This window comes from Pangasianodon hypophthalmus, chromosome 7 (genome assembly GCF_027358585.1).
Source record: "Pangasianodon hypophthalmus isolate fPanHyp1 chromosome 7, fPanHyp1.pri, whole genome shotgun sequence".
Taxonomy (NCBI): Eukaryota; Metazoa; Chordata; class Actinopteri; order Siluriformes; family Pangasiidae; genus Pangasianodon; species Pangasianodon hypophthalmus.
The window spans coordinates 27,262,283-27,286,473 of NC_069716.1; the positions used below are offsets into that span (position 1 = coordinate 27,262,283).

General features: G+C 40.6%; 1 protein-coding gene and 2 non-coding genes across 4 annotated transcripts; 2 read left to right on the forward strand and 1 right to left on the reverse strand.

The window, feature by feature from the left end:
• The first annotated feature begins 896 nt into the window (after nt 1-896).
• vac14 (vac14 homolog (S. cerevisiae)) lies at nt 897-23,669 on the forward strand. 2 transcript variants are annotated; one of them, XM_053235398.1, is made up of 20 exons: nt 897-1,162; nt 1,318-1,522; nt 2,905-3,055; nt 4,929-5,096; nt 5,606-5,668; nt 5,751-5,858; nt 8,746-8,855; nt 8,957-9,078; nt 9,990-10,127; nt 11,040-11,180; nt 13,789-13,852; nt 14,547-14,691; nt 14,812-14,877; nt 16,099-16,246; nt 16,516-16,648; nt 17,402-17,576; nt 18,060-18,178; nt 19,671-19,750; nt 21,549-21,699; nt 22,785-23,669. In XM_053235398.1, the coding sequence occupies exons 2-20, from the start codon at nt 1,419-1,421 to the stop codon at nt 22,936-22,938; spliced, it is 2,340 nt and encodes a 779-aa protein (XP_053091373.1). In that variant the 5' UTR covers nt 897-1,162; nt 1,318-1,418; the 3' UTR covers nt 22,939-23,669. The 2 variants fall into 2 exon arrangements, with proteins under 2 accessions (XP_053091373.1, XP_026802463.2); XM_026946662.3 differs by having other exon boundaries at nt 897-1,522.
• Nucleotides 12,146-12,216, reverse strand: trnag-gcc (transfer RNA glycine (anticodon GCC)). The gene has a single exon. It is a non-coding gene; the product is annotated as a tRNA-Gly (tRNA).
• trnag-gcc (transfer RNA glycine (anticodon GCC)) lies at nt 12,855-12,925 on the forward strand. Its single transcript has one exon. It is a non-coding gene; the product is annotated as a tRNA-Gly (tRNA).
• Nucleotides 23,670-24,191: the final 522 nt, after the last annotated feature.

Sequence of the window (24,191 nt, forward strand, 5' to 3'; positions counted from 1 at the left end):
CCAAGCTGCAACATTTAAGCAGTGTAGTACACAAAGGCTTTTAAAAAGCATTACACAGCTTACTAGATGTCCTGTACAGTAGCCTCCAACTGTGGAGGAAGGAAGATTTAAGATTTAAGATTTAAGATCTGGAGAATGTTTTTTGGGAAATGTTTTGCTTGAAAAATCTGCTTGTGGTATCTTTCTTTAAAAATAAATGCCACTTTCTTTGACATGTTGTTTTCTAATGCAGTGAAATTTAAACATTTGTAAGCGTGTCCAAATACTTTTTGGGGCCACTGTATGCGTGGAGGCCTGTGCAAACCTCTCACATGGTCAAATTTGGATATACCTTATATACTTTATATATATTCACCAGTCACTTTAATAGGAACACCTGTACACCTGCTCATTCATGCAGTTATCAAATCAGCCAATCATGTGGCATCAACACATGCATAAAATCATGCAGATGCAGGTCAAGAGCTTCAGTTAATGTTCACATCATGCATCAGAATGGTGAAAAAGTGTGATCTCTGTGACTTTAACCGTGGCGTGGTTGCTGGTGCCAGATGGGCTGGTTTGAGTGTTTCAGAAACTGCTGATCTCCTGAGATTTCACACACAACAGTCTCTAGAGTTTTCTGTAGTTTCCAAGAAATTCAGTCAAGCACAGCACCATTTTGAATATATTAATTTGAATATAATAATAATAATAATAATAATAATAATAATAATAATAATAATAATAATTTATTAATACTATTATTTTTATTTATTTATTCATTTTCATTTCATTTTATTTTATTTTTTTGTCTGGGCTCGACACATCAGCCTGTGAGGAGCAAAAAAAAAAAAAAAAAAAAACAAAAAACAAGCTAATCGACTGTTCGGGGATCAGCTAAGCAGCCTGCGGATGCGGAAGAAGCTGATCTGGATTCGGCTAATCAGCCTGTGGTGTGGGCGCAGAAATCATGTGAGCAGGCAGATACTACTCCACCGTTCTCTGAGGAACTAGCTGAATTAATACACTTACCCAGCAGCCTAGAAGCCGCGTTTTTCTTGCTTTTTATGAGTGCTTAGTGTTATGTAAATGCGGAAGTGGACGTGTTGAGACCTGCTCTGCTCCATGCTGAGGTTTCTTCATTCAGCTGTAAGACGCATTAATCAGCCCAGAAACACTGGTCAGTGCTGAGCATCAGATCTCAGAGTAGTCATGTTTCCTGCAAATCAGGCTTAATTTTGTTCTTCCTCCAGCTCTACACGTTTGGATGAAGTGCTATCCTGTCCTGCAGAACATTAATAGTGTTATTATTATTATTGTTATTATTATTATTAGTGTATGAAGAGGCTGAGCAGTGCTTCTCATACAGAAGAACAGCAGTTTACTTCCACTGACGCTTTTGGATTAAAGGTTTGTTGTGGGATAAGTGTGGAAAAATGAACACCGAGAAAGATTTTTCCCCTCTGACCCCGAACATTGTGAGAGCTCTCAACGACAAGCTGTATGAGAAAAGGAAAGTGGCTGCACTGGAGATTGAAAAGTGAGTGTACAATTAAAAACCTTCTGGACTTTTGCTGTGAGTGTGAATGAGCAGGCTGATCACGTGACCTGCCTTGTGATCATACACAGTTTGGGTCTCTGGATGAATGTGTTTGTGTCACTGCTTTCTCATTTAAAGCTGATGACACAGTATCATTTAGGAATCAATATTATCAGCTTTTGTGTTAGTTTTTTTTTTTTAATTCCATCCTGTGATCTGTGAACTGTCTCTGTGGTTTTTATAAATCATGAGATTCAGATCATCCATAACTGTTTTGAGCCTAATCTGATTTAGGTGTTGTTACAGTATCGAAACATGTTACTGATCTGATATCGACATCGTGACAGTAATAGAGTCGATTCTCTGCTAGCAAAAGGGTGATAAAAACACACTTTAAGACAGCTCATGTCTTGTGTACACGTGCCGAATCCGTGTCGTGTCTGACATCACACACCCTCACAACCAAATACATCGAAAAGTATCATATCCAATCCCATACTGATGCTGCCTTGATATGATCACCTCAATTTTTAACCATGGCATATTAAGAGTTCAAGTTCAAATAAGAAATAAAACACTCGGGGTCATGCTGTTACAGGAAAATAATCAATGACTGTTTCATAATTGTCCTCACACCACCCCCAAAGTTGAATTTTTTTTTTCTTATAACAGCACAGCCTGAAGTTTCTCCACAGTTCCTGCAACAATTACTTTTTTTTTTAATTAATTAAAAAATGACACGTCATACATTTTATCCATTTATAGTTACATTTCATATTGTGGAATGCCCATGAAACAAGCTAGATCCAGCTTTCACTTGTGTAATAGAATCTATGAGCTATAGCTCCTCCACCGCAAAGTCTTTCCTGTGTTTGAAAACCTAAAAGAACACCTTTAGAATGTGCTGGTACTGGAGACTCCTTCCATGAATTTTAATGAAACTCCTTCTTACAGAAAACTTCACCATATCAACACTTACACATGTTTTTTTTAATATGTTTGTCAACATCACTGTGGTATAATTAGTATGTAATAAAAATCATGATGCAAATAGAGATTCTGAAAGTAAAATCAGACTTGTGACAAATGAGGGCTAGTTTACTAGTTTAGGCTAAAAGTGTTTCATCCGCTAATGGTGCGTGTGGGATGATGTGGAATTTTACACCGTTATGAGAAGTGAAGTTTTTTATGGTTAGTGATTCACTTTTCACAGTCAGGCTTCAGGGACACATAGTGTTGAGACCATTATGTGATTTCTGATCAGGGAGGAAAATATGGACGTCTCAGATTACATACGACAGGAGGAGTGGAAATTTTAGTCATTGTAATGCTGTTTGTCCTGACTGATGTGTGTGTGTGTGTGTGTGTTTTTCTTGCTGCAGACTCGTAAGGGAGTTTGTGGCTCAGAACAACTCGACTCAGATCAGACATGTCATTCAGATCCTGGCGTCTGAGTTTGCGCTCTCGCAGCACCCACACAGCCGGAAAGGAGGTCTGATCGGCCTGGCCGCCTGCTCCATCGCTCTCGGCAAAGTACACGCATCACTACACCTGTACATACACCAACACTGTACAGAGAGAATCAAATTTACCTGCATATATTCATGAGTGTTTATCATACAGTCAGCATTGGAATTATTGGCACCTTTCAAAAAAATGATTGTATATGGGTCTCATCTCATCTCATCAAGCTGGATTTATTCGTAAGAAATGTGGTGTTCTTGAAAATCCAGTTGGGGAAAAACTTTCAAATATTGCAGTAGCTCCTGAGTTTGTGTGCAGTTATGTATCAGGAAATTTCCCAATGCGAACCTCAACTGATCGGCTTCAAACTGTATAGACTGTTATAGACTGTACTGATGAGTTACTTCAATTTTATACTCATGAATTTAATATTAATATTAATGACCTAAAAGAAAGTGATCCAAACCAAGTCCATAAATTAAGACAAATAAGACTGTACATTCAATTAGGACAAAAGTAATTCTGCCCTATAAAAGGAGGAAGAGCTAGTGTGTGTCTATGTTATCTGTGCTGCAATGGCCGAGCTGAATTACTGGAAGACTTATCACATGCCACATTTAGATGCTCTTTCGCTGTTTAGCTGTCATTTTGTCATTTTCAGCTCTCTGTGAGCTTTACCTTTTATGGAGTTTTGTAGGCGTGGCTAAATGTAAATCAGGCTTGCTGTGAAAGAGATGCATGCAAGTACGAAGAAAATCAGTGTTGCTGAAAGCTTTTTCTAAAAAACTTACTGAAGATTGATAAATGAGGCCCTTTGAGATAAAATTTTCTCTCAGACATTTGAAGAAACTACTTCTGTCTTTCTCATAAGAACTTCCTATTTTTGATGATTGGAATTTTTTCATAAATATATGAAGCTAAATTATTGTCACCACTGAAGACTTATGAAAATAAATGCAAGCAAGGCAAATGTTTAAAAAAATTAGTAAAAGGCTTTACTATCCCCAAAATATTTTCCATAAATACAGCCCAAATCATTATACACTTATATCTTTATATATTAATCAACGCGTAACTAAATGATAAAATAGCAGAATTAATCTATTTTTGCTTTTGGACTATAATAATAATGTCTGGGTAACACTAGAGGATGATCGAGCTCTTGAGTCTCTCGTAAGTCCTGACAGTTGCAAAAATCTTCTCAGATTGTCCTGTGATGTGTTTAAAATTCAGTCGTGTCAACTGTCTCAGATGAAAGCTCTATCTTGATGTTGTGTGAAAGACTGATAACCTATGACGTTTACCTTCCACATTTTCTTTACGAGAAATTCTGCAAGATCGAGAGTCATGGTCATTGGTCAGGGCTCTGACTTGTGAGCATAATGTGTGTGCTTTTTTAAAAAAATTATTATTCTGGGTAAATTCTGCAGTGCAGAATTGGACAAATTGGATAAAATCGGTTAAATTCATCATTAATCTGGGGTCTTGAACATTTCCAACATTGTATAAATCTTGTAGTGTTGCCCAGGCATCATCTCCTGAAAAGATTTTGGGATTGTGTGTAGTTTCGTAGACTTTTGTAGCTAAATTTATATCATAAATGCAGTGCAAAAGTAAAGAAACAAAATCCGGACACCAAACTGGGCGTGTTAGCTGATCGACTAAAAGTGGAAAATCATGTTAAATTAGATTTTTTTCATGAACAGGTTGCAGGTTTTATATCTTCAGTGTGTGATAAGTGGTTGCCTTAAGATAAATCCTGGATTCTTTTGAACCTTTGCATCATTGATTTTTCTGAGCAGTGGCACTGACGCATGCTGGCGTCTGGAGTGTTTCATCACTCAGATGTTTCATCAGCTCGTATTGTGACTGTAGCACAATTTTTCATCTAAGAGTCCTTCAGGATTGTCTGGATGACTGAGAATGTGTTCTGTGTCTTTAGGATTCTGGCTTGTACCTGAAAGAGCTTATCGAGCCAGTGCTAACGTGCTTTAACGACTCGGACAGCCGTCTGCGATATTACGCCTGCGAAGCTCTCTACAACATCGTGAAGGTGGCCAGAGGAGCCGTGCTTCCTCACTTTAATGTGCTGTTCGACGGCCTTAGTAAGGTAACAGTGATGATGATAGGTGTTAGTGAAGGCCAGGTGGAGAAAAAGTAATATAATAATAAAAATAATTTATGTGAACGGTTTATGTGAAAATTTTCAAACCACACTTTACTCACTTTTAAACCTAAACTGGCCAATTTTTATTTAATTAAAAATGGCCAGCATGATTATGTCTCTATATGACCATTATGCACAAAAGTCTTGTAGCATTTATTGCAAGAACAAAATCACCTGTGTAAAATTATTGTGAATAAATATCTTTCTGCATTCTAACCAGTAGTGATACTTTGTCTTGCGTCATTCATTTCACTTTACGTTGGTCGCTATTGAAAGTAACTATATCTTAAGTAAGTGACTAATTGTTGCTCACTCTGCCCACTTTACATCCCCAATGGCTGCCCCCGCTGTCACTGTAGATCTTTAGTTCTCACTACAAATTGATTAACTTCCAGTGGCTTTGTCATTCTGTGTCCATGCCATTTTGAACATATTTCTTCCATGTTTCCCAGCTGGCAGCAGACCCAGACCCCAACGTGAAGAGTGGCTCCGAGCTGCTTGATCGCCTTCTGAAGGTAAACTTGAAAGACAGTTCCTTTAAATGAAAATATTCATAAAGTCATGGCTCTGTTTCATGAGATCTCTCTGTCTGTGTAGGACATTGTAACGGAAAGTAACAAGTTTGACCTGGTGGCTTTTGTTCCTCTGTTACGTGAGAGGATTTACTCCAACAACCAGTACGCTCGCCAGTTCATCATCTCATGGGTAAGTAGAGCAGCTGCCTCTCCTTCACTGTGTGTTGAGGCGTGGTCAATGTCCATTTTTGTGAAGGAGTGTGTGGCCTGTGTATGTGTTGGTCTTAGTGAAGGAGGTGTGGCCTCTGTGTGCATCAGTCTCAGTAAAGGAGGCATGGGCTCTGTGTGTGTAGTCTCAGTGAAGGAGGCATGACCTCTGTGTGTGTAGTCTCAGTGAAGGAGGCATGGGCTTTGTGTGTGTGTAGTCTCAGTGAAGGAGGCATGGGCTTTGTGTGTGTGTAGTCTCAGTGAAGGAGGCATGGCCTCTGTGTGTGTAGTCTCAGTGAAGGAGGCATGGGCTTTGTGTGTGTAGTCTCAGTGAAGGAGGCATGGCTCTGTGTGTGTTGTCTCAGTGAAGGAGGCGTGGCCTTTTTGTGTGTAGTCTCAGTGAAGGAGGCGTGGCCTTTGTGTGTGTAGTCTCAGTGAAAGAGGCATGGCTTTGTGTGTGTTGTCTCAGTGAAGGAGGCATGGGCTTTGTGTGTGTGTTGTCTCAGTGAAGGAGGCATGGGCTCTGTGTGTGTAGTCTCAGTGAAGGAGGCGTGGCCTCTGTGTGTGTAGTCTCAGTGAAGGAGGCTTGGGCTCTGTGTGTGTAGTCTCAGTGAAGGAGGCATGGCCTTTTTGTGTGTAGTCTCAGTGAAGGAGGCATGGGCTTTGTGTGTGTAGTCTCAGTGAAGGAGGCATGGGCTTTGTGTGTGTTGTCTCAGTGAAGGAGGCATGGGCTCTGTGTGTTGTCTCAGTGAAGGAGGCATGGGCTTTGTGTGTGTAGTCTCAGTGAAGGAGGCATGGGCTCTGTGTGTGTAATCTCAGTGAAGGAGGCATGACCTCTGTGTGTGTAGTCTCAATGAAGGAGGCATGGCCTCTGTGTGTGTGTGTAGTCTCAGTGAAGGAGGCATGGGCTTTGTCTGTGTGTAGTCTCAGTGAAGGAGGCCTGGCCTTTGTGTGTGTAGTCTCAGTGAAGGAGGCATGGGCTTTGTGTGTGTGTAGTCTCAGTGAAGGAGGCATGGCCTTTGTGTGTGTGTAGTCTCAGTGAAAGAGGCATGGGCTTTGTGTGTGTAGTCTCAGTGAAGGAGGCATGGGCTTTGTGTGTGTGTAATCTCAGTGAAGGAGGCATGGGCTTTGTGTGTGTAGTCTCAGTGAAGGAGGCATGGGCTCTGTGTGTGTAGTCTCAGTGAAGGAGGCATGGCTTTGTGTGTGTAGTCTCAGTGAAGGAGGCATGGGCTCTGTGTGTGTGTAGTCTCAGTGAAGGAGGCATGGCCTCTGTGTGTGTAGTCTCAGTGAAGGAGGCATGGCCTCTGTGTGTGTAGTCTCAGTGAAGGAGGCCTGGCCTCTGTGTGTGTAGTCTCAGTGAAGGAGGCATGGCCTCTGTGTGTGTAGTCTCAGTGAAGGAGGCGTGGCCTCTGTGTGTGTAGTCTCAGTGAAGGAGGCATGGCCTCTGTGTGTGTAGTCTCAGTGAAGGAGGCATGGCCTCTGTGTGTGTGTAGTCTCAGTGAAGGAGGCATGGCCTCTGTGTGTGTAGTCTCAGTGAAGGAGGCATGGCTTTGTGTGTGTTGTCTCAGTGAAGGAGGCATGGGCTTTGTGTGTGTGTTGTCTCAGTGAAGGAGGCATGGGCTTTGTGTGTGTGTAGTCTCAGTGAAGGAGGCATGGGCTTTGTGTGTGTAGTCTCAGTGAAGGAGGCATGGGCTTTGTGTGTGTAGTCTCAGTGAAGGAGGCATGGGCTTTGTGTGTGTAGTCTCAGTGAAGGAGGCATGGGCTTTGTGTGTGTGTTGTCTCAGTGAAGGAGGCATGGGCTTTGTGTGTGTAGTCTCAGTGAAGGAGGCTTGGGCTCTGTGTGTGTAGTCTCAGTGAAGGAGGCGTGGCCTTTTTGTGTGTAGTCTCAGTGAAGGAGGCGTGGCCTTTGTGTGTATAGTCTCAGTGAAGGAGGCATGGCTTTGTGTGTGTTGTCTCAGTGAAGGAGGCATGGGCTTTGTGTGTGTAGTCTCAGTGAAGGATGCATGGCCTCTGTGTGTGTAGTCTCAGTGAAGGAGGCATGGGCTTTGTGTATGTAGTCTCAGTGAAGGAGGCATGGGCTTTGTGTGTGTAGTCTCAGTGAAGGAGGCATGGCCTCTGTGTGTGTAGTCTCAGTGAAGGAGGCATGGCCTCTGTGTGTGTAGTCTCAGTGAAGGAGGCATGGCCTCTGTGTGTGTAGTCTCAGTGAAGGAGGCATGGCCTCTGTGTGTGTAGTCTCAGTGAAGGAGGCATGGGCTTTGTGTGTGTTGTCTCAGTGAAGGAGGTGTGGCCTCTGTGTGTGTGTGTGTAGTCTCAGTGAAGGAGGCATGGGCTTTGTGTGTGTTGTCTCAGTGAAGGAGGCGTGGCCTCTGTGTGTGTGTGTGTAGTCTCAGTGAAGGAGGCATGGATTTGTGTGTGTAGTCTCAGTGAAGGAGGTATGGGCTTTGTGTGTGTAGTCTCAGTGAAGGAGGCGTGGGCTTTGTGTGTTCTTGTTTTAATTAGAAATGTGAGAAGAAAAGAAACAACTGCAGATGTATTATGAAGACAGAAACAACTGCAGATGTATTATGAAGACACAAAGCCCATGCCTCCATGACATGGAGTCACAACATTAGTGTGGTTCATAGACTTACGTGATGCTCTGTTAATTAATTCAAATATTGAAAGAAAAAAATGATGAGGTGTTGGATTGGGGTTGTGTTGGTCTCTGTGCTTGTCAGTCCCACTGAAGGAGGCGTGGCCTCTGTGCTTGTCAGTCTCAGTGAAGGAGGTGTGGCCTCTTTGTGTCACTCCCAGTGTAGGAGGCATGAACTTTTATCCCAGTCAGTTCCTGTAAACTGTTTCATTGTCTTAATGTTTCAATGTCTTCTCAGATCTTGGTGCTGGAGTCAGTTCCAGACATCAACCTGCTGGACTATCTGCCTGAAATTCTAGATGGCCTCTTTCAGATCCTTGGAGACAGCAGCAAAGAGATCAGGCGCATGTAGGAATTGATCCATTATTATTTTTTATCTTATCTGCTTCTCATCTGTTTTCCTGCTCTCACATGCTCTGTAGTTTTAACAGCAGTGTTATGTTTTGTAGGTGTGAGGTGGTTTTGGGAGAATTTCTCAAAGAAATAAAGAAAACTCCTTCCAGTGTGAAGTTTGCTGACATGGCCAACATCCTGGTCATCCACTGCCAAGTGTCTGATGACTCCAAACTGAGTAAGTGGACACAGTGCTCAATTAATTTAACTTAATCCTTGAAACTAAAACTAAACGTAGTTTCTCAAGAGCTTCCCCATTTCAGAGCATTTAATCCCTATAAAGACCTATGAGAATTTTCTGGAAATGTACCTTAGTAAGCTTAGTAATTTCCTGTTTTAATTCCCTCTTAAATGGAGCGGCAGATCGCTTTACAAATGCACAAAGCCATCACAGGCTTCCCAAAGCCTTTCTCCTTCACTGATGCTGAAATTGGCTGAAATATACTATACCATAATACTGTCTTGAACATGCAGCGGCTTCTTCATAGGGAACGTAACTCTAGTGAGCAAATGTATTACATTAGATCCACTTAATAAAGGTAAATTATTGACTTGAGTGACTTTAGTTGGGTGTCATCATGCTAATTCTAGCTAGGTAGAATTATATTATCCCAGCAAGACACCACAAAAATGCAGAAAGCTTATTTATGGGTAAAATAAACAACATTGCTGTAGTCGATGGCTAATGTTTTCAGATAGGAGAATGACAGCACGTTTCTGTAAACGCTGAAGCTGTAACATTAGTATACATATGCAAATCAGAGAAGGAGACACGTTCGGATAGAGTTTAGCTCGCGGTTTGCATACCCAAACAGCTACACTGATTAGCATGAGAGCATCTTTGTATTCCTTGATGAATATTTTTCATCAGTAAAATGAACACTGAAACTGTCCTAACGCACTAAACTGGCGTTAGTGGTGGACTAGTCTGTTAGCAGTAACTAACCCACGAGCTAGCTTTACCCTAAACAGGTGAATCCACACCGACTGTAGTTATAGTGTTATATTAATTTTTGTAGTACGTTCTAAAACTGTGATACAAAGTATATTCAGTTATTCTGAAAACTCTAATCTCCTTCTCTCCCTCAGCTAACGATCTTATCCAGCTTACGGCTATGACCTGGATGAGGGAGTTTATTCAGCTGGCAGGGCGAGTGGTCCTGCCTTATTCCTCTGGCATCCTAACAGCAGTGCTGCCCTGTTTATCCTACGATGACCGCAAGAAGAGTATCCTTCATGTCCACTGCTTTGGATTATACTCCTGTATTCATTAGCAATTTGTGTGTGAAATCACCTTCACTGATCAGTCTTTTAGTAAAGTTACATGTAAATGTTTTCACAGGTCAAGCCTAAAATTTCGAGCTGGAATTACAAACGTTTCTCCAATACTGATTGTACTCTTCGTACTCACGTGCGTACTGCATGTTTTTGAATGGCAGTCATCCGTAAATTACCAAGCGCATTCACACTCATGGCAAAGCTGATTTACTTTTAGTGATGCCACAAAATGGTGACTAAATGGCGAAAGAGCGTCTCCTAAGCACAGCATGTGCTAAATCTTCCAATAATGCAGCTCAGCCACTGCAGTGTTTTCACATACACTAATGTAACCTCCTGTTATAGGGTGCCATTACATTTATCCTAGCTGAATGGCTGGTCATGGATTTCTGTTGAATTACTTTTTTTAAAGTCTTTAATATAAAATGACTGCGTTTCACAAAACTGATCATTAAATTGGTGTATTCGAAATAAATAAGCGATTTCAAGTTGACAGCGTAATCAGTATATAAAATCGCAGTAACTCTTCAGCAGTTATGCATTTGATAAGGCAATTGATCGGCATTTACATTATTAAGTCTCCTTATACGTAAATGTACACATACTCAGGAGCAAAACGTACGGTACGATCGTATTTCTTTCTCTTCTTGTGGAAATGCCTTTGTGAATGATTTACAGATAAATTCTTTCGTATCTAGTCGGATATATGAGGCCCATTTTTGTTATCATAAATACTTCTGCATTTGTTCTGACACCTCTTCAGTGCTTATACAAATATCGAATCCTCCTCATATTGTAAGATTAATGTTGCTAATTGTCCAACCAGCCGTGTTTGTCGTGTCCTTAATCCATCCTGAACAGGCACTAAAGAGGCAGCGAGCGCCTGCAACCACAGCCTCATGAAGCTTGTGACCCCTGAGGATGATGAAGATGATGAGTTGCAGACCATGAGCTCTCCTGTGAGCACAGACACAGCCAGTAAGACTGAGGTGGATCTTAACGGTGAGTTACTGACACTTTCACGTGCGTGTGTTTAACAGTAGGCTGATTTCTCGTCACAATTTCCAGGGATTAATTGATGCTAGCAGGTTTCAGTTTGTATTGAATAAATTCATAAACTCACTACGTCACGTGTATATAGCTACATCTCATTATTACTGATGTGACAAGGAAGAAACCTGGCTAATGTTAGCTTAAGGTTTGAAGTTGCAAAAGCAAACGCTTGAAATATCTGTTTTGTTTTTTAGATTTTAGATAGATTTTTACTCCATATTTACTGATTTATAAGCCATATGACTATTTACATGTCTATGATCAGATTCATGATCCCTTACTGATTACACTCTTGTGGTAGCATAGGAAGAATTTAGTTTTTCATTAGATTATTTGTCATGGCTTAACTATAAGTGGCGTTCCTTGACTATTTCAAAATTAGATGTTCTTGATGCACATGTAAAACAGTGAGTAAAAGCTTTGTATATTAACTAAGAAAATTACTTAAGGTTGAAAAAAAAAACAAGCTATCTAATAATACTTGGAAATGAAATATGAAGTATAGAACATTATTATTATTATTATTATTATTATTATCTAGGTTTTTTTTTTACTCTTCATTTAAGAAGCAACTTTGGAACCAGAACCAAAGGAACTGTGTTTGTTTTGCAGGTTATATGTAGCATTTTTGTAACTTGGGGGTGTGCTGTTATAGGAAAAGGGGTTGTGTGATGTGACCCTATAAAGTTGATTATTTTCCTATAATAGCATGTCATGAAGTGTTTTACTCTTTGTCAATCCACACGTTTATCTTGCAAAAATTGCTTCAGTAACATAAAACATAAAAAGGCTCAAGCTTGTTGTCCCAGTAGCTCTTGCGCCACATGAACCCCCAAAACACATCATTTGCTTACAAAATCTATTAACAATATGTCTTAATCGTTTATCGAGCAGGAAAGTAAAAGGTGAAGCTGTGCATTGGCCGGGAATCGAACCCGGGCCTCCCGCGTGGCAGGCGAGAATTCTACCACTGAACCACCAATGCTTTGCTGTAGGCTTTGCTCGCCCTCTGGCTTATGAAGGTGGCATTGCAACGTGGCAAACCCAGTTATACATATTGTACCACTTTGCTGTAGAGTTCTGGCGTATGACGGTGGTATTGCGGCGTAGTAAAAAATACTGCTCTCTATTATCCTTGCGCGGCACTTTCCCCATTAATTTGCTTTCTTCTTCACAGCATTCACTAGATAACTATGATAAGTTCAGATTTCTGTTAAAAATGTCAATTTTTTACATTAACGCCTCAATCAAGCGCTACGTTAGGGAGCCGTGACGTAGGACGCCTTGTGGTAAAAGCGCGCGAGGCAGCTTACAGGTTTTGAAACGGTTCAATTTTCAAAATTGAAACGGTTCAATTTAACGTCAAAAGTTTATTCAGGATATGTATTTTTATGTAATATGGCTGAAAAGCTATCTGCCTTTCAAGATGTATTATATAACTAAACGCCCTGACTGTATATAACGTTTATTTTTGTGTAGATGGGTAGGTTTGCGACGTTGCAATACTACCGTCATACGCCAGAGGGCGAAGTTTGCAGCAAAGTGGTACAATATATATAACTGGGTTTGCCACGTTGCAATGCCACCTTCATAAGCCAGAGGGCGAGCAAAGTCCACAGCAAAGCATTGGTGGTTCAGTGGTAGAATTCTCGCCTGCCACGCGGGAGGCCCGGGTTCGATTCCCGGCCAATGCACAGCTTCACCTTTTACTTGTCTGCTCTATAAATAATTACATTACATTACAACAGTATATTACAGCAAATAACTAAAACATGTTATTAATAAAGGCGTTCCTTAGGGGATCCAACTGGAGCCAGTGATACTATGTGAACAAGTTATATTGGACTCTCCTGTGAAGTTATATTACAGAATCAAGCATGTGAAATAAAAGCATGGAGTTATATACTATATATAACGGTATATGTGACAAATAAAAATTTTGAATCAACTTCTGCAACAGCTAGCATGATAAAAATGTGGATGGAAGCAGCAGCCGAGAGGAAAGCAGAGCATGGATTGAGTTTTGTCTTAATAAATCTCAGGCTATAAATGTTTTATACATATAGCCTGTAAAGTAAACACAATCCTTTTTGTTTTTGTTCCAAAATTGCATCTTAAATGAAAAAGTATGAGTATACGTACATGTTTTTACTGCACGTATGGCTTACACAGAGTATGACCTGAGAACACAAACTCACTGTTCAGCACTACAGTTTTTGATTTGCTGGAATGCAAAATTGCATTGATCAGCTTGGGAAGAATTTGTGCAGAAGGATCAACAAATGTGTGTACGGTAGGGTTTCGGATGTTTAGCCCACAGGCGAAGTGTATAAATAGCTGTAACAGCTGTTTGTCACAAAACATGTTTCAAAATCGCTGTGACTATCAAAAAGACACTACATTTGGAGACAAATTTGCCAAATTGGCAACACTACTCCTCTACTACGTGTCTGGTACTTGATAGTATCAATATCTTTCACTTTAATACACTTTCTTTCGCTTTCTCTCTCACCGTCTCTCTCTGTGTGTGTCTCTCTCTCTCTTTTTTTTTTCTCAGATTCACTAAACACCTCTCAGGATTCAGTGGGTTTAAGCAACATCTCCTTCTTCACTCCAACAGGGTATGACGATATATTGACGTGTAGATGATCTCACACTTTTTGGAAAGTTTGGATTAGACCAGACAGACAGTTGAGATGGGTTAATCATATGATATTAACGATAAAATAAAATACGGTATGCAGGATGGTTCTAAATATATCAATAAGAACCATAAATAATTCTACACACTGTAATGTCAGGGTGGTGTGATGAAGCGGAGTTACTGTTACCATCCTGAAGTTAATTACTTTCCTATAACAGCACATTCTGAAGTGTTTTATTCTTCTTATACCACAGCAATTTGCTAACACTAACAATATTTTATGTATTAAAGAACAACATGTACTTTTAATGTAAAATCACAGCTTTTCCTCAGACTGTTACAAAGTGCTGACACTGGAGACTCCTTCCATAAATGTTACATAAACATCTCCTTACAGAAAACCACACCATATCAACAGTTGCGTTTTCTAATCTGTTTATGTTGTGCGTCATAGAAGTCCCTGTCTAAGTTGTTACTATAGAAACAATAACATATTAGAATGAGCGCATTAAATATAAACCGGTGATTTAAATTACAGCCAGAACTACTCTCAGAGCTGCCGTTCTAGAAAATTAATCAACACCATCTGGCCAATCAGAATTGAGAATTCAATATTGCTGTGGTATAAAATGTAAGCTTTGGTGTGACTGTGTCCTCTCTTGTCCCTGTAGACATGACAGGACGAACGTGACGCTGGACCTTGACGGCATCGTGCAGGTTCTGAACAGACATTTACATGACTCTTCCACTGGAATGATGACACGCATCGCGGTGCTAAAGTGGCTCTACCATCTCTATATCAAAACACCTCGCAAAGTAAGGACCAACACGGGGATCTCTTGGGATTCACAGATTTCTAAAATATGTAAGACATATTAAACATGCTTGTGTGTGAAATGTTTTATAAAGCATGTGTAACTTGTGAATTGTGTGCAGATGTTCCGCCATACAGACAGTCTGTTCCCCATGCTGCTGAAGACTCTTTCTGATGAGTCTGATGAGGTGAGTGCGCTTAAAAAAAAGCTCACGTTGGTTTTCCACTGGACAGGGTAGTAGAAAATGGGTTCCTCAAGGGTTCTGTTGAATAGTGGAGAATTCATAACTCTGTAAAATGATTCTACATGGATCCTCCTTTCGTAAGGAAATAATTTGTATGGTTCTTCAAAAGGAACAAACCTCTTTTGGTTCCAGATGAACTTTTTTAAAGAGTGTATGACGTTTGATTATTTAAAAAAAAAAAAAAAAAGGGTTCCTGGAGGACTAGTGGTTAGGCTTCAGCACTCTTACCAGTGGGCTACATAAAACTTTTAAGTGTTCCAAAGGGACAAACCCCTTTAAGGTTCCAGAGTGTACAGAATGGTCTGCTTATTAAATGAAAAGACAAGCTTCCTCAAAGATACAGTCGCTATTTGAATCCATCACCATCTGTACACTCTTAGAAATAAGGGTTCCTCAAGAGTTTTTTAGATGGTTAAAGCTTAGCTTCTCATAGGGGTTCTGTGGGATATGGGATAACTCACTCTTTTAGGATTCAAGAAACAAGCCCAAATTTGAGGAACAAGCCCATGGGTGCTAGATGGTACCATAGAGAGTTACTGCATGGTAGTGTTGGGTTTCTTCTGAAGAGGCTCTATTTGGAAGCTTAGGATAGCCCTGTGTTAAGACATTTAAAGGTTTTTCCAGTACTGGTGTTCGATGAACCTCTTAAGAGCGTATCCATGGACTATTGTTATGAAACTAGGGCAAGTTCTCTAGAGGTTCCTGGGTGGTGACATCTTTTCCCATGCACCTCTAATGTTAAAACAAACACTAATAACAGTAGCAACTATATTTAGCTGAGCCCTAAATAGCGCAGTTGAAATGAGCATTGATCAGATAAGGCACAAAGGACATGGTGAACTAATAAATAACACAAATGACTCGCTCAGGGAAGTGAATGGCCAGCTGTGTTTGACTAAAGGCAAGAAGAAAGCAAGAACTTTCCAAATTCACTTGGGGTACTTAGTTATGGTGCAGCACACTCTGTAATGAAAACACTGACAAAATGTGTGTGTACGGATTTGTTGCCCTGTCACATTGTCCGGTGGAAAAAGTACTTTTAGCGGTGCTTGTTGGAATCTATGTAATGGTGTGTGAAGCAAATAAATTGGCAGTTAAACAGGCAGTTTTGTGTTCTGAAGCCTGGTACAAACAGCCATTTCCATGCAAATCATTCCCTAAAAGGTCATCCTGAAAGACCTGGAGGTTCTAGCGGAGATTGCGTCCTCCCGTGCTGGACAGACGGAATTGTCGGAGTCGTGTGAGGGAGCCAATAAAACTGAACTTCATATTCCAGAAGGAAGCAAACAAGCACAGAAACAGCTGGGGGCAGGTGAGTAATCAACTCGCCTAATCATTTTATTCTGCTTCACTGAACTCCAATGTCTGTATCATTATCAGTCTTTTGTAGACACATAGACATTTTTAAGATCTAATTATCATCTCCACAGTGTGACCGGTGGTGTGTACATCATTGTGTTTGTATTGAGGCCATGAAATTGATTTATTGATAGAAAAACTTTTTATCAGATGCCTATAACTCAACAGGACTTGATGTGGGAATACTAGCTGTAAATGTTGTGTGTTGTCCTGGATTTTCAGGTTCTAAAGTGGTGGACTCCTCACCCTCGACCCCCAGCATGAACTCTTACTTCTACAAGTTCATGATCAACCTCTTAAAGCGCTTCAGTCTGGAGAGAAAGCTTCTGGAAACGAGGGGGGCCTTCATCATTAGGTAAGACCTGTAAACAATGTATGAAGGAGGCATGGCCTTTGTGTCTGTCAATCCCAATGTAGAATGCATGGTCTGTGTTTCTGTCAGCTACAGTGTAGGAGGCATGGCCTCACTTCCTGTCAGCTCCATTGAAGGAAGTGTGGACTGTGTGCTTGCCACTCCCAGTGTAGGAGGTGTGGCCTTACTTCCTTTCAGCTCCATTGAAAGAGGTGTGGCCTATGTATCTGCCAGCAGAAGTGTAGGAGGCATGGCCTCACTTCCTGTCAGCTACATTGAAGGAGGCGTTGTCTTTGTATCTGTCAGTCCCAATGTAGAATACATGGTCTGTCTTTCTGTCAGTTCCAATGTAAGAGGCATGGCCTCACTTCCTCTCAGCTCTACTGAAGGTGTGGCTTATGTGTCTGTCACTCCCAGTGTAGGAGGCATGGCCTTAATTCTGTCATTATCAGTGAAGAGGCGTGCTCTTTGTGCCTGTCACTCCCAGTGTAGGAGGTATGGCCTCACTTCCTGTCAGCTCAATTGAAGGATACATGACCTTTATGTTTGTCAGTATCAGTGAAGGATGCATGGCCTATGTATATGTCCATCCTAGTGAAGGAAGTGTGGCCTTTGTATCTGCCAATCCCAATGGAGGAAGTCTAGATGTTCCTCAGATTATTATAATAAATTCTTGGACACTATTTCAGTGGCATTAAACATGGCTTCAGTAGGCGCATGCTGAATAAGGAATCTTTTTTGTTCTTTACTCTGCAGGCAGCTGTGTCTCCTCCTGCATGCAGAGAACATCTTCCACTCCATGGCTGACATTCTGCTGAAGGAGGAGGATCTGAAGTTCGCGTCCACCATGGTACAGACACTCAACACTATTCTGCTCACCTCAGCCGAACTCTTCCAGCTCCGAAACCAGCTCAAAGACCTGCGCACACCTGTGAGGAACACACCCATGCATATACACACACACACACACACTAAGAAATATATTGGGAGTGTGTCGTGTCCAATTAGGATTGGAAAATAACTTAAAATCCTTATTTATAAAAGTGCCAGAAGAAACATACTGAAAAGGCCAGGCTGGTCAGACCTTCCAAAATATCGATGAAAAAACATAAAGATTTCTGATCCTGGTTAGCCTCTGCTGTGTTGTAATGAGTTTGGAAGAAGGTCTCGAGGGTGGCTCATTCTGATCATATACCCATGTCTTTATTAGTTTAGATTGAGTGTATTGGATCAGGAAAAAAACATAAAAAAAAAACTATTGTTGTGCACAGGACTAAAAGAGTGCACTAAAACATGTCAGACTCCCAAAATAGTGCACTGTATAGTGACTAGGGCATAGTTTTAAAAACATTTCAGCTTCAGTGATGTACAGACTGCCTTAGTAACGTATACGGTTCTCTGCTCTGTTTTGCAGGAGAGCTGTGCTCTGTTCTGCTGTCTCTATCGTTCCTGGTGCCATAATCCCGTGGCCACGGTCTCGCTGTGCTTCTTGACTCAGAACTACCACCACGCATACGACCTCATCCAAAAGTTGTATCCTTCAGTAACATGCACATTTCACAAGCATGCACACAAATCACTGCCTCTGCTTGGTACATTAAGCGCTGTTCGACCAAACCACTATTATTAAACATTAAAGGTTATGAAAACATTCATCTCATATTGCTGCAGCCTCATTTTAATGCCTTCTTAGAGGAGAAACTCTCTGTAGCACCCCAGATTCTATAAACTAGAGAAACAACACATGATGCGGACCATCAACATCCAACCAATCAGGACAGGAAACTCTACTCAGATGTCAATTCAGAAATGTCCGTCTCTTGCATGATCATTCAGGCTTTCTATCATGTGCAGTGAGCATGCATGTGTTTTTTTAGTCTCTGCCACGAGATGGCATGTGCTACAGTGATTTTATCAGGGGTAAGGCTGTTCTTAGGCAGCACACGAAGTGGAGTAAAACCCTCTTCACCAATAATAAAATCATTGTAAAGCACACCCTCGAGTGGTTTATAGCTTTTATAAAGCAGGAACAAAAACAATATAAATCCAGTGTTGAATAAATAATTACAGTTTTGTTATTAATATTCACAAAATATACAAGTCTTTTTCCACACATTGTAGTCTGGTAACAATAAGTGCTGGTTGCTAAGCAACTTAATGGTCAAAGTTTAGGGTATTATATGATCAGAACATTAGTTTAAGTGTAAAGTTTTTATTGGGTTAAAACCTGGTGCATCAATTACTGTGATGTGGTCACCAGTGTGAGTATATTGGCTCAGATTTCAGAACTGCAAATATCCAGTTTATAAATAATTGTTGGTCACATCAATAATTTTCCAGATTCTCTGAAGTGTAGTAACAGTAAATGTGAAAACTCAACAGAAATGTTTCAATGTTTTTTTCCACTTGTGACCACCACATTATCTGGAACTCTGATGCCCCGCTGACACGGCACAATCACGTCACATCCTATTATACATTACCGTATATCCATGAAAAGCTTGCTTCCAGCTATGGGTCAAGTTATACGTCATTAGAATATACATGTCAGTTTAAAATACTTATAAACCACATTGTGCCTTTAAGGCCATCTTTCTCAAAAAATAAAAAAATAAATAAAAATAAAAAGTTTTTTCTGCATTCAAAACCCTAAATCTCAGTTTCTACATTACCTGCATTCATGAAATTTTACATCTTCATTCCTATTTATTAAAATATTGATTACTGTTGGATTTTTCTCTGAATTTTATACTGAAAACTGTTCTGTTATAGCCTTTACTCTAGAATTTGTTCACAGTGAAATAAACATTTTAATTATAACATCATTCAATTTACTCATATTTAATTTGATGAAGCCTCATAAATAAATTGCATAAACACATCTAAATTTTAGGATATGATGTGGCACAGATGAATTGTGATATCTATTGTTTGCCCTGTTCTCCTGTAGTCTCTTGTGTTGAGTTTTAAAAACACCCTCTTCCAATGCAGCACTTTGTTCAATCCTTGACTTGTGACTCATCAGCGGTGATCTGGAGGTGACTGTGGATTTCCTGATAGAAGTAGACAAACTGGTGCAGCTCATTGAGAGCCCCATTTTTACATGTGAGTTCACTTTTATTCGTATTACACCACCATAGTAGTACGTGCAAAATACCAAGTAATAACATAAGATCATATGGCAGCTTCGTTGGTTAGCAGCTAATTGGTTCAGCTGACGCCTATATCATTTTATGTAAGTGGATCTATGTCAGGAATTATGGTTTATGAATATAAAGAGTTCACACCAGAAGCCACTAAACAGGAAAGTGTATCAACTAGCTTTGAGGTTGAGACCCAAAAACTTGACACAAACTATCACCAAACCAAAATGGAGCAGTTTGAGGGTCAGTGGTAGAGGAGGTGTGACAATATACACCAATCAGCTATAACATTAAAACCACTGACAAGTGAAGTGAATAACATTGATTATCTCATTAAAATGACACTGTCAAGGAGTGGGATATATTAGGCAGCAAGTGAACAGTCAGTTCTCAAAGTTGATGTTTTGGAAGCAGGAAAAATGGGCCAGTGTAAGGATCTGAGCGACTTTGACAAGGGCCAAATTGGGATGGCTAGACAACTGAGTCAGAGCATCTCCAAAACGGCAGGTCTTGTGGGGTGTTCCTGGTATGCAGTAGTTAGTATCTACCAAAAGGAAGGACAACCGGTTAACTGGTGACAGGGTCATGGGCGCCCAAGGCTCACTGATGCCCATGGGGAGTGAAGGTTAGCCAGTCTAGTCTGGTCCCACGAAAGAGCTACTGTAGCTCAAACTGCTGAAAACGCTAATGCTGGCTGTGATGGACATTGTCAGCACACACAGTGCATCACAGCTTGCTGCGTATGGGGCTGCATAGCTGCAGACCGGTCAGAGTGCCTATGCTGATCCCTGTCCACCACCAAAAGCACCTACAAGGGGCATGTGAGCATCAGAACTGGACCATGGAGCAATGGAAGAAGGTGGCCTGGTCTGATGAATTAGGTTTTCTTTTACATTTGAATGCGTGTGCGTCGCTTACCTGGGGAAGAGATGGTACCATGATGCACTATGGGAAGAAGGCAAGCCTGTGGAGGAAGTGAAATGCTCTGGGCAATGTTCTGCTGGGAAACCTTGGATCCTGGCATTTATGTGGTTGTTACTATGACATGTACCACCTACCTAAACACTGTAGCAGACCAAGTACACCATTTCATGGCAATGCCCTTCCCTAATGGCAGTGGCCTCTTTCAGCAGGATAATGTGCCCTGTCACAATGCAAAAATTGTTCAGGAATGGTTTGAGGAACATGACAAAGGGTTCAAGGTGTTGACTTGGCCTCCAAATTCCCCAGATCTCAATCCGATCGAGCATCTGTGGGATGTGCTGGACAATCAAGTCCAATCCATGGAGGCTCCACCTCCAACTTACAGGACTTCAAGGATCTGCTGCTAACGTCTTGGTGCCAGATACCACAGCACAGCACGAGTCCATGCCTCGACAGGTCAGAGTTGTTTGGGTGGCACAAGGGGGACCTACACAGTATTAGGCAGGTGGTATTAATGTTATGGCTGATCGGTGAAAGCACTTATGCAACCATGTTCAGGGAACTGAAGTGAGAGTGAATCCATGGAAAGTGAGCAAACAAACTCTTCTTCATGTATTTACATGTACTCTCATCAAATTATACAAACATATCACTGAACACTTTTAAAAAGTGTCGCTTTTGTTGATCTTAATGTATCTTGTGACTAAAAGTTTAATAACATAAATCCAAAATATGGTAATAAAATAAATTATTATTCCTTCCATTGGGAAAAAAAATATCCTTAACGCTTGATAATGTTGTTTCCCACTGTGTTGTCTTGACGTCTCGCTGTGTAGACCTGCGCCTGCAGTTGCTGGACGTGGAGAACAACCCGTATCTGATTAAAGCTCTGTACGGACTGCTGATGCTGCTGCCGCAGAGCCAGGCCTTCCAGCTGCTGTCTCACCGCCTGCGCTGTGTCCCAAATCCAGAGCTCATGAGGACTGTGTGAGTCCTGCACTCATCACATCTCACAGCACAAACCTTTAACAAAATATTCTCCCTAGTAGAGGTTTGAAATTTCCATGGTATGATCACCTAGCCTAAAGATATCACGGTTTCAATATACTGTGGTACTAATCACCCATTTAAAAAGCACACAAGCCAGTAGTGAAAGGAACTATTTATTACAAACCTGTCTTTCCACATCCTTGTTTATGTAACAAAAAACTAAATGAAATTAAAAAGATCAAATCCCCTAATTGATTAAAAAAAAAAAATTCTTAGAAAGAATGTCTTCATAAAAATCTCTTACACTGTCAGTGTTTATCATGTTGTTGTTATAAGCTGAAAGAGAGAGCACTTGAATGGAAATGCATCCCACTGAGCAAAAATAAAAACTAACATGGCAGTGTGCAGGGCTTCTTAAAACCTGTAGTTACTGTTGTGTATGATAAAGTTAGGTACATGCAAGGAGTGGCAGCAGTGGTAGCAGTGTAACGTGTTATAGCAGTAGCGGATTACACACAGCCAAAGGGTTTTCAGTGCAGTCGCATCCCCTGTGCTGAGAAATGGAGTATGATTTATGGCAAGTCTAGAGGGATTTGCAATATTTTTAGGAATCATAGCCAGACACAAAAGTGATGAGAAGCACTGCAGTTAGGGACTTGATCAGGTATAAAAATGAGCAGGTAGACAGTAATAATACAGCTGCAAAAACTGTTTTGAATTACAGCTGGCATTAACGTAAGAGCTGTTGTTATAGAAAATTAAATCAACACCTTCTGACCAATCACAGCCAATTCCTTTGGCTGTGGTATAATTAGAAATAAAGCTCTTAGTAGTACTTCCACAATTATACAAGTATAATATACTACTCTGGAAGGATTTCATTGAAAAAAATTTACTAGTCAGGATCAGCATTGAAGACTATTTTCAGGATACTTTTTGGCAGCAGTAAACCTGGGTAATTCCTCACTTCTGTTATGTAATGGAAGTTAAAATGTGGAATCATCATTTAATGAATAAAAAAAGATGTCGATCTAGCTTGAGGTAGCCGTTTCATCTAATTAGTAATCATTTATCCATTTCAGGGAAGGCTCAAACCCAGCCAAACGCCCCGCCCAGCCACAGGTCGACTACAAAGAGTTGCTGCAGCACTTCGAGCATGTGCAGAGTAAACACCGCGAGGTACGGCACCAGAGAACAGGCCACTCCGATCACCCGGATCGGAAGCTGGTGCTCTGAGCACTCACTGTTTTACGCTGGAGGAGACATGGCACAATGATGGACCACTAAGGGATTTTAGTGGATTCTGCTAAGAGCATTAGTCCTCCTGTAGGAATGGAGGACTTCAGTGTTTCCTCTTTTAAATGTTTAAAGTGCTTTATCATTGACTGACTGAGAGTTGGAATGTATATAGAGACTCAGGAAACTGCAGTCACATTTGTTTAGACCTTTTAAGCCAGTGGTTACATCATCTCTAGTGTTATGCAGTGATTTTAGCATAGCTGCCAGTAACATTTTAACAATACCGCTGTCCACTATGTACAGAATATTATGTGCATTCCCAGCTCAAGAGTCTTGTCAGGCGTCAATATTACAGTAGATATAAAACCCTGTCCTTTTAACGAAGCTGTGTGTGTATGTTACCGTAACTAGCATTTTGTGTTCACAACAGCGCATGTATCTTGTGTAGTACCATATTTGCATATCACATTAATGGGACACTCTCAGCTCGAGAGCAAATTAATACCACTGGTTTCGATGTTCAGTCCAATTCAGGATCTCTGCTTTGCTTTTATTCTTCTGCATAATACTCGTTTTATGGCGTAATCAGTGGTCTGATACACATGCTGCGATGTCTTATTTCAGTTTGAACACAACTCTGAACAATGGCCTTATGTGAACAGAGTGAATTTTAGTAATTTATCATGTTATGAAGAGGTGTATGCAATAAAGTGGACCATGTATAATCAGTTCTGATGATTTCTTCTTTTTTTTTCTAAAAGTCAGCCTAAAATTTATACGGTGTATTATATATGATTATGCAGCAGCTGTTGAACTGCTGAATTCCAATTTTCTGTAACAGTAGTGCAACTGCAAATATTAATGCACTTGTGCTAATACACTATTATTTCAGCGTACACAGGTACTTGTTTGGAAGGTTCTCAACATAATCTATTAATTAATGAATTATTTATTGATGTGGTGATGTTTTCTCTAAGGAGATGTTTAACGTAGGTAAGGAGTCTCCAGTGTTAGAGCTTTATAACAGTAAATTTTCCTCCACAAGAAGATCTTCAGGAGCTTGCACTTTCCGGTTTCCTAGTAACATGACAAGCTAAATTTTTAACTTATTAACTTCAACAGAAAGAAAAAACAGAAAGGTGATAATGAGAACTTAACATTTCGAGGATGTTCTGTAACATTAACCCTTTCTAGCAGTACACTGGCTTTCCATTCCACCGGGAGGGGTTTAGGAGGGGGTACTTCAGGAC

Excerpts from the sequence above, each read along its gene's own strand:
- vac14 (XM_026946662.3), top strand. The coding sequence starts at position 1,419 with ATGAACACCGAGAAAGATTTTTCCCCTCTGACCCCGAACATTGTGAGA. Across the intron at positions 13,853-14,546 it reads TCCTTCTTCACTCCAACAGG|ACATGACAGGACGAACGTGA; the intron begins GTATGACGATAT and ends TTGTCCCTGTAG. Across the intron at positions 17,577-18,059 it reads TCAAAGACCTGCGCACACCT|GAGAGCTGTGCTCTGTTCTG; the intron begins GTGAGGAACACA and ends TCTGTTTTGCAG.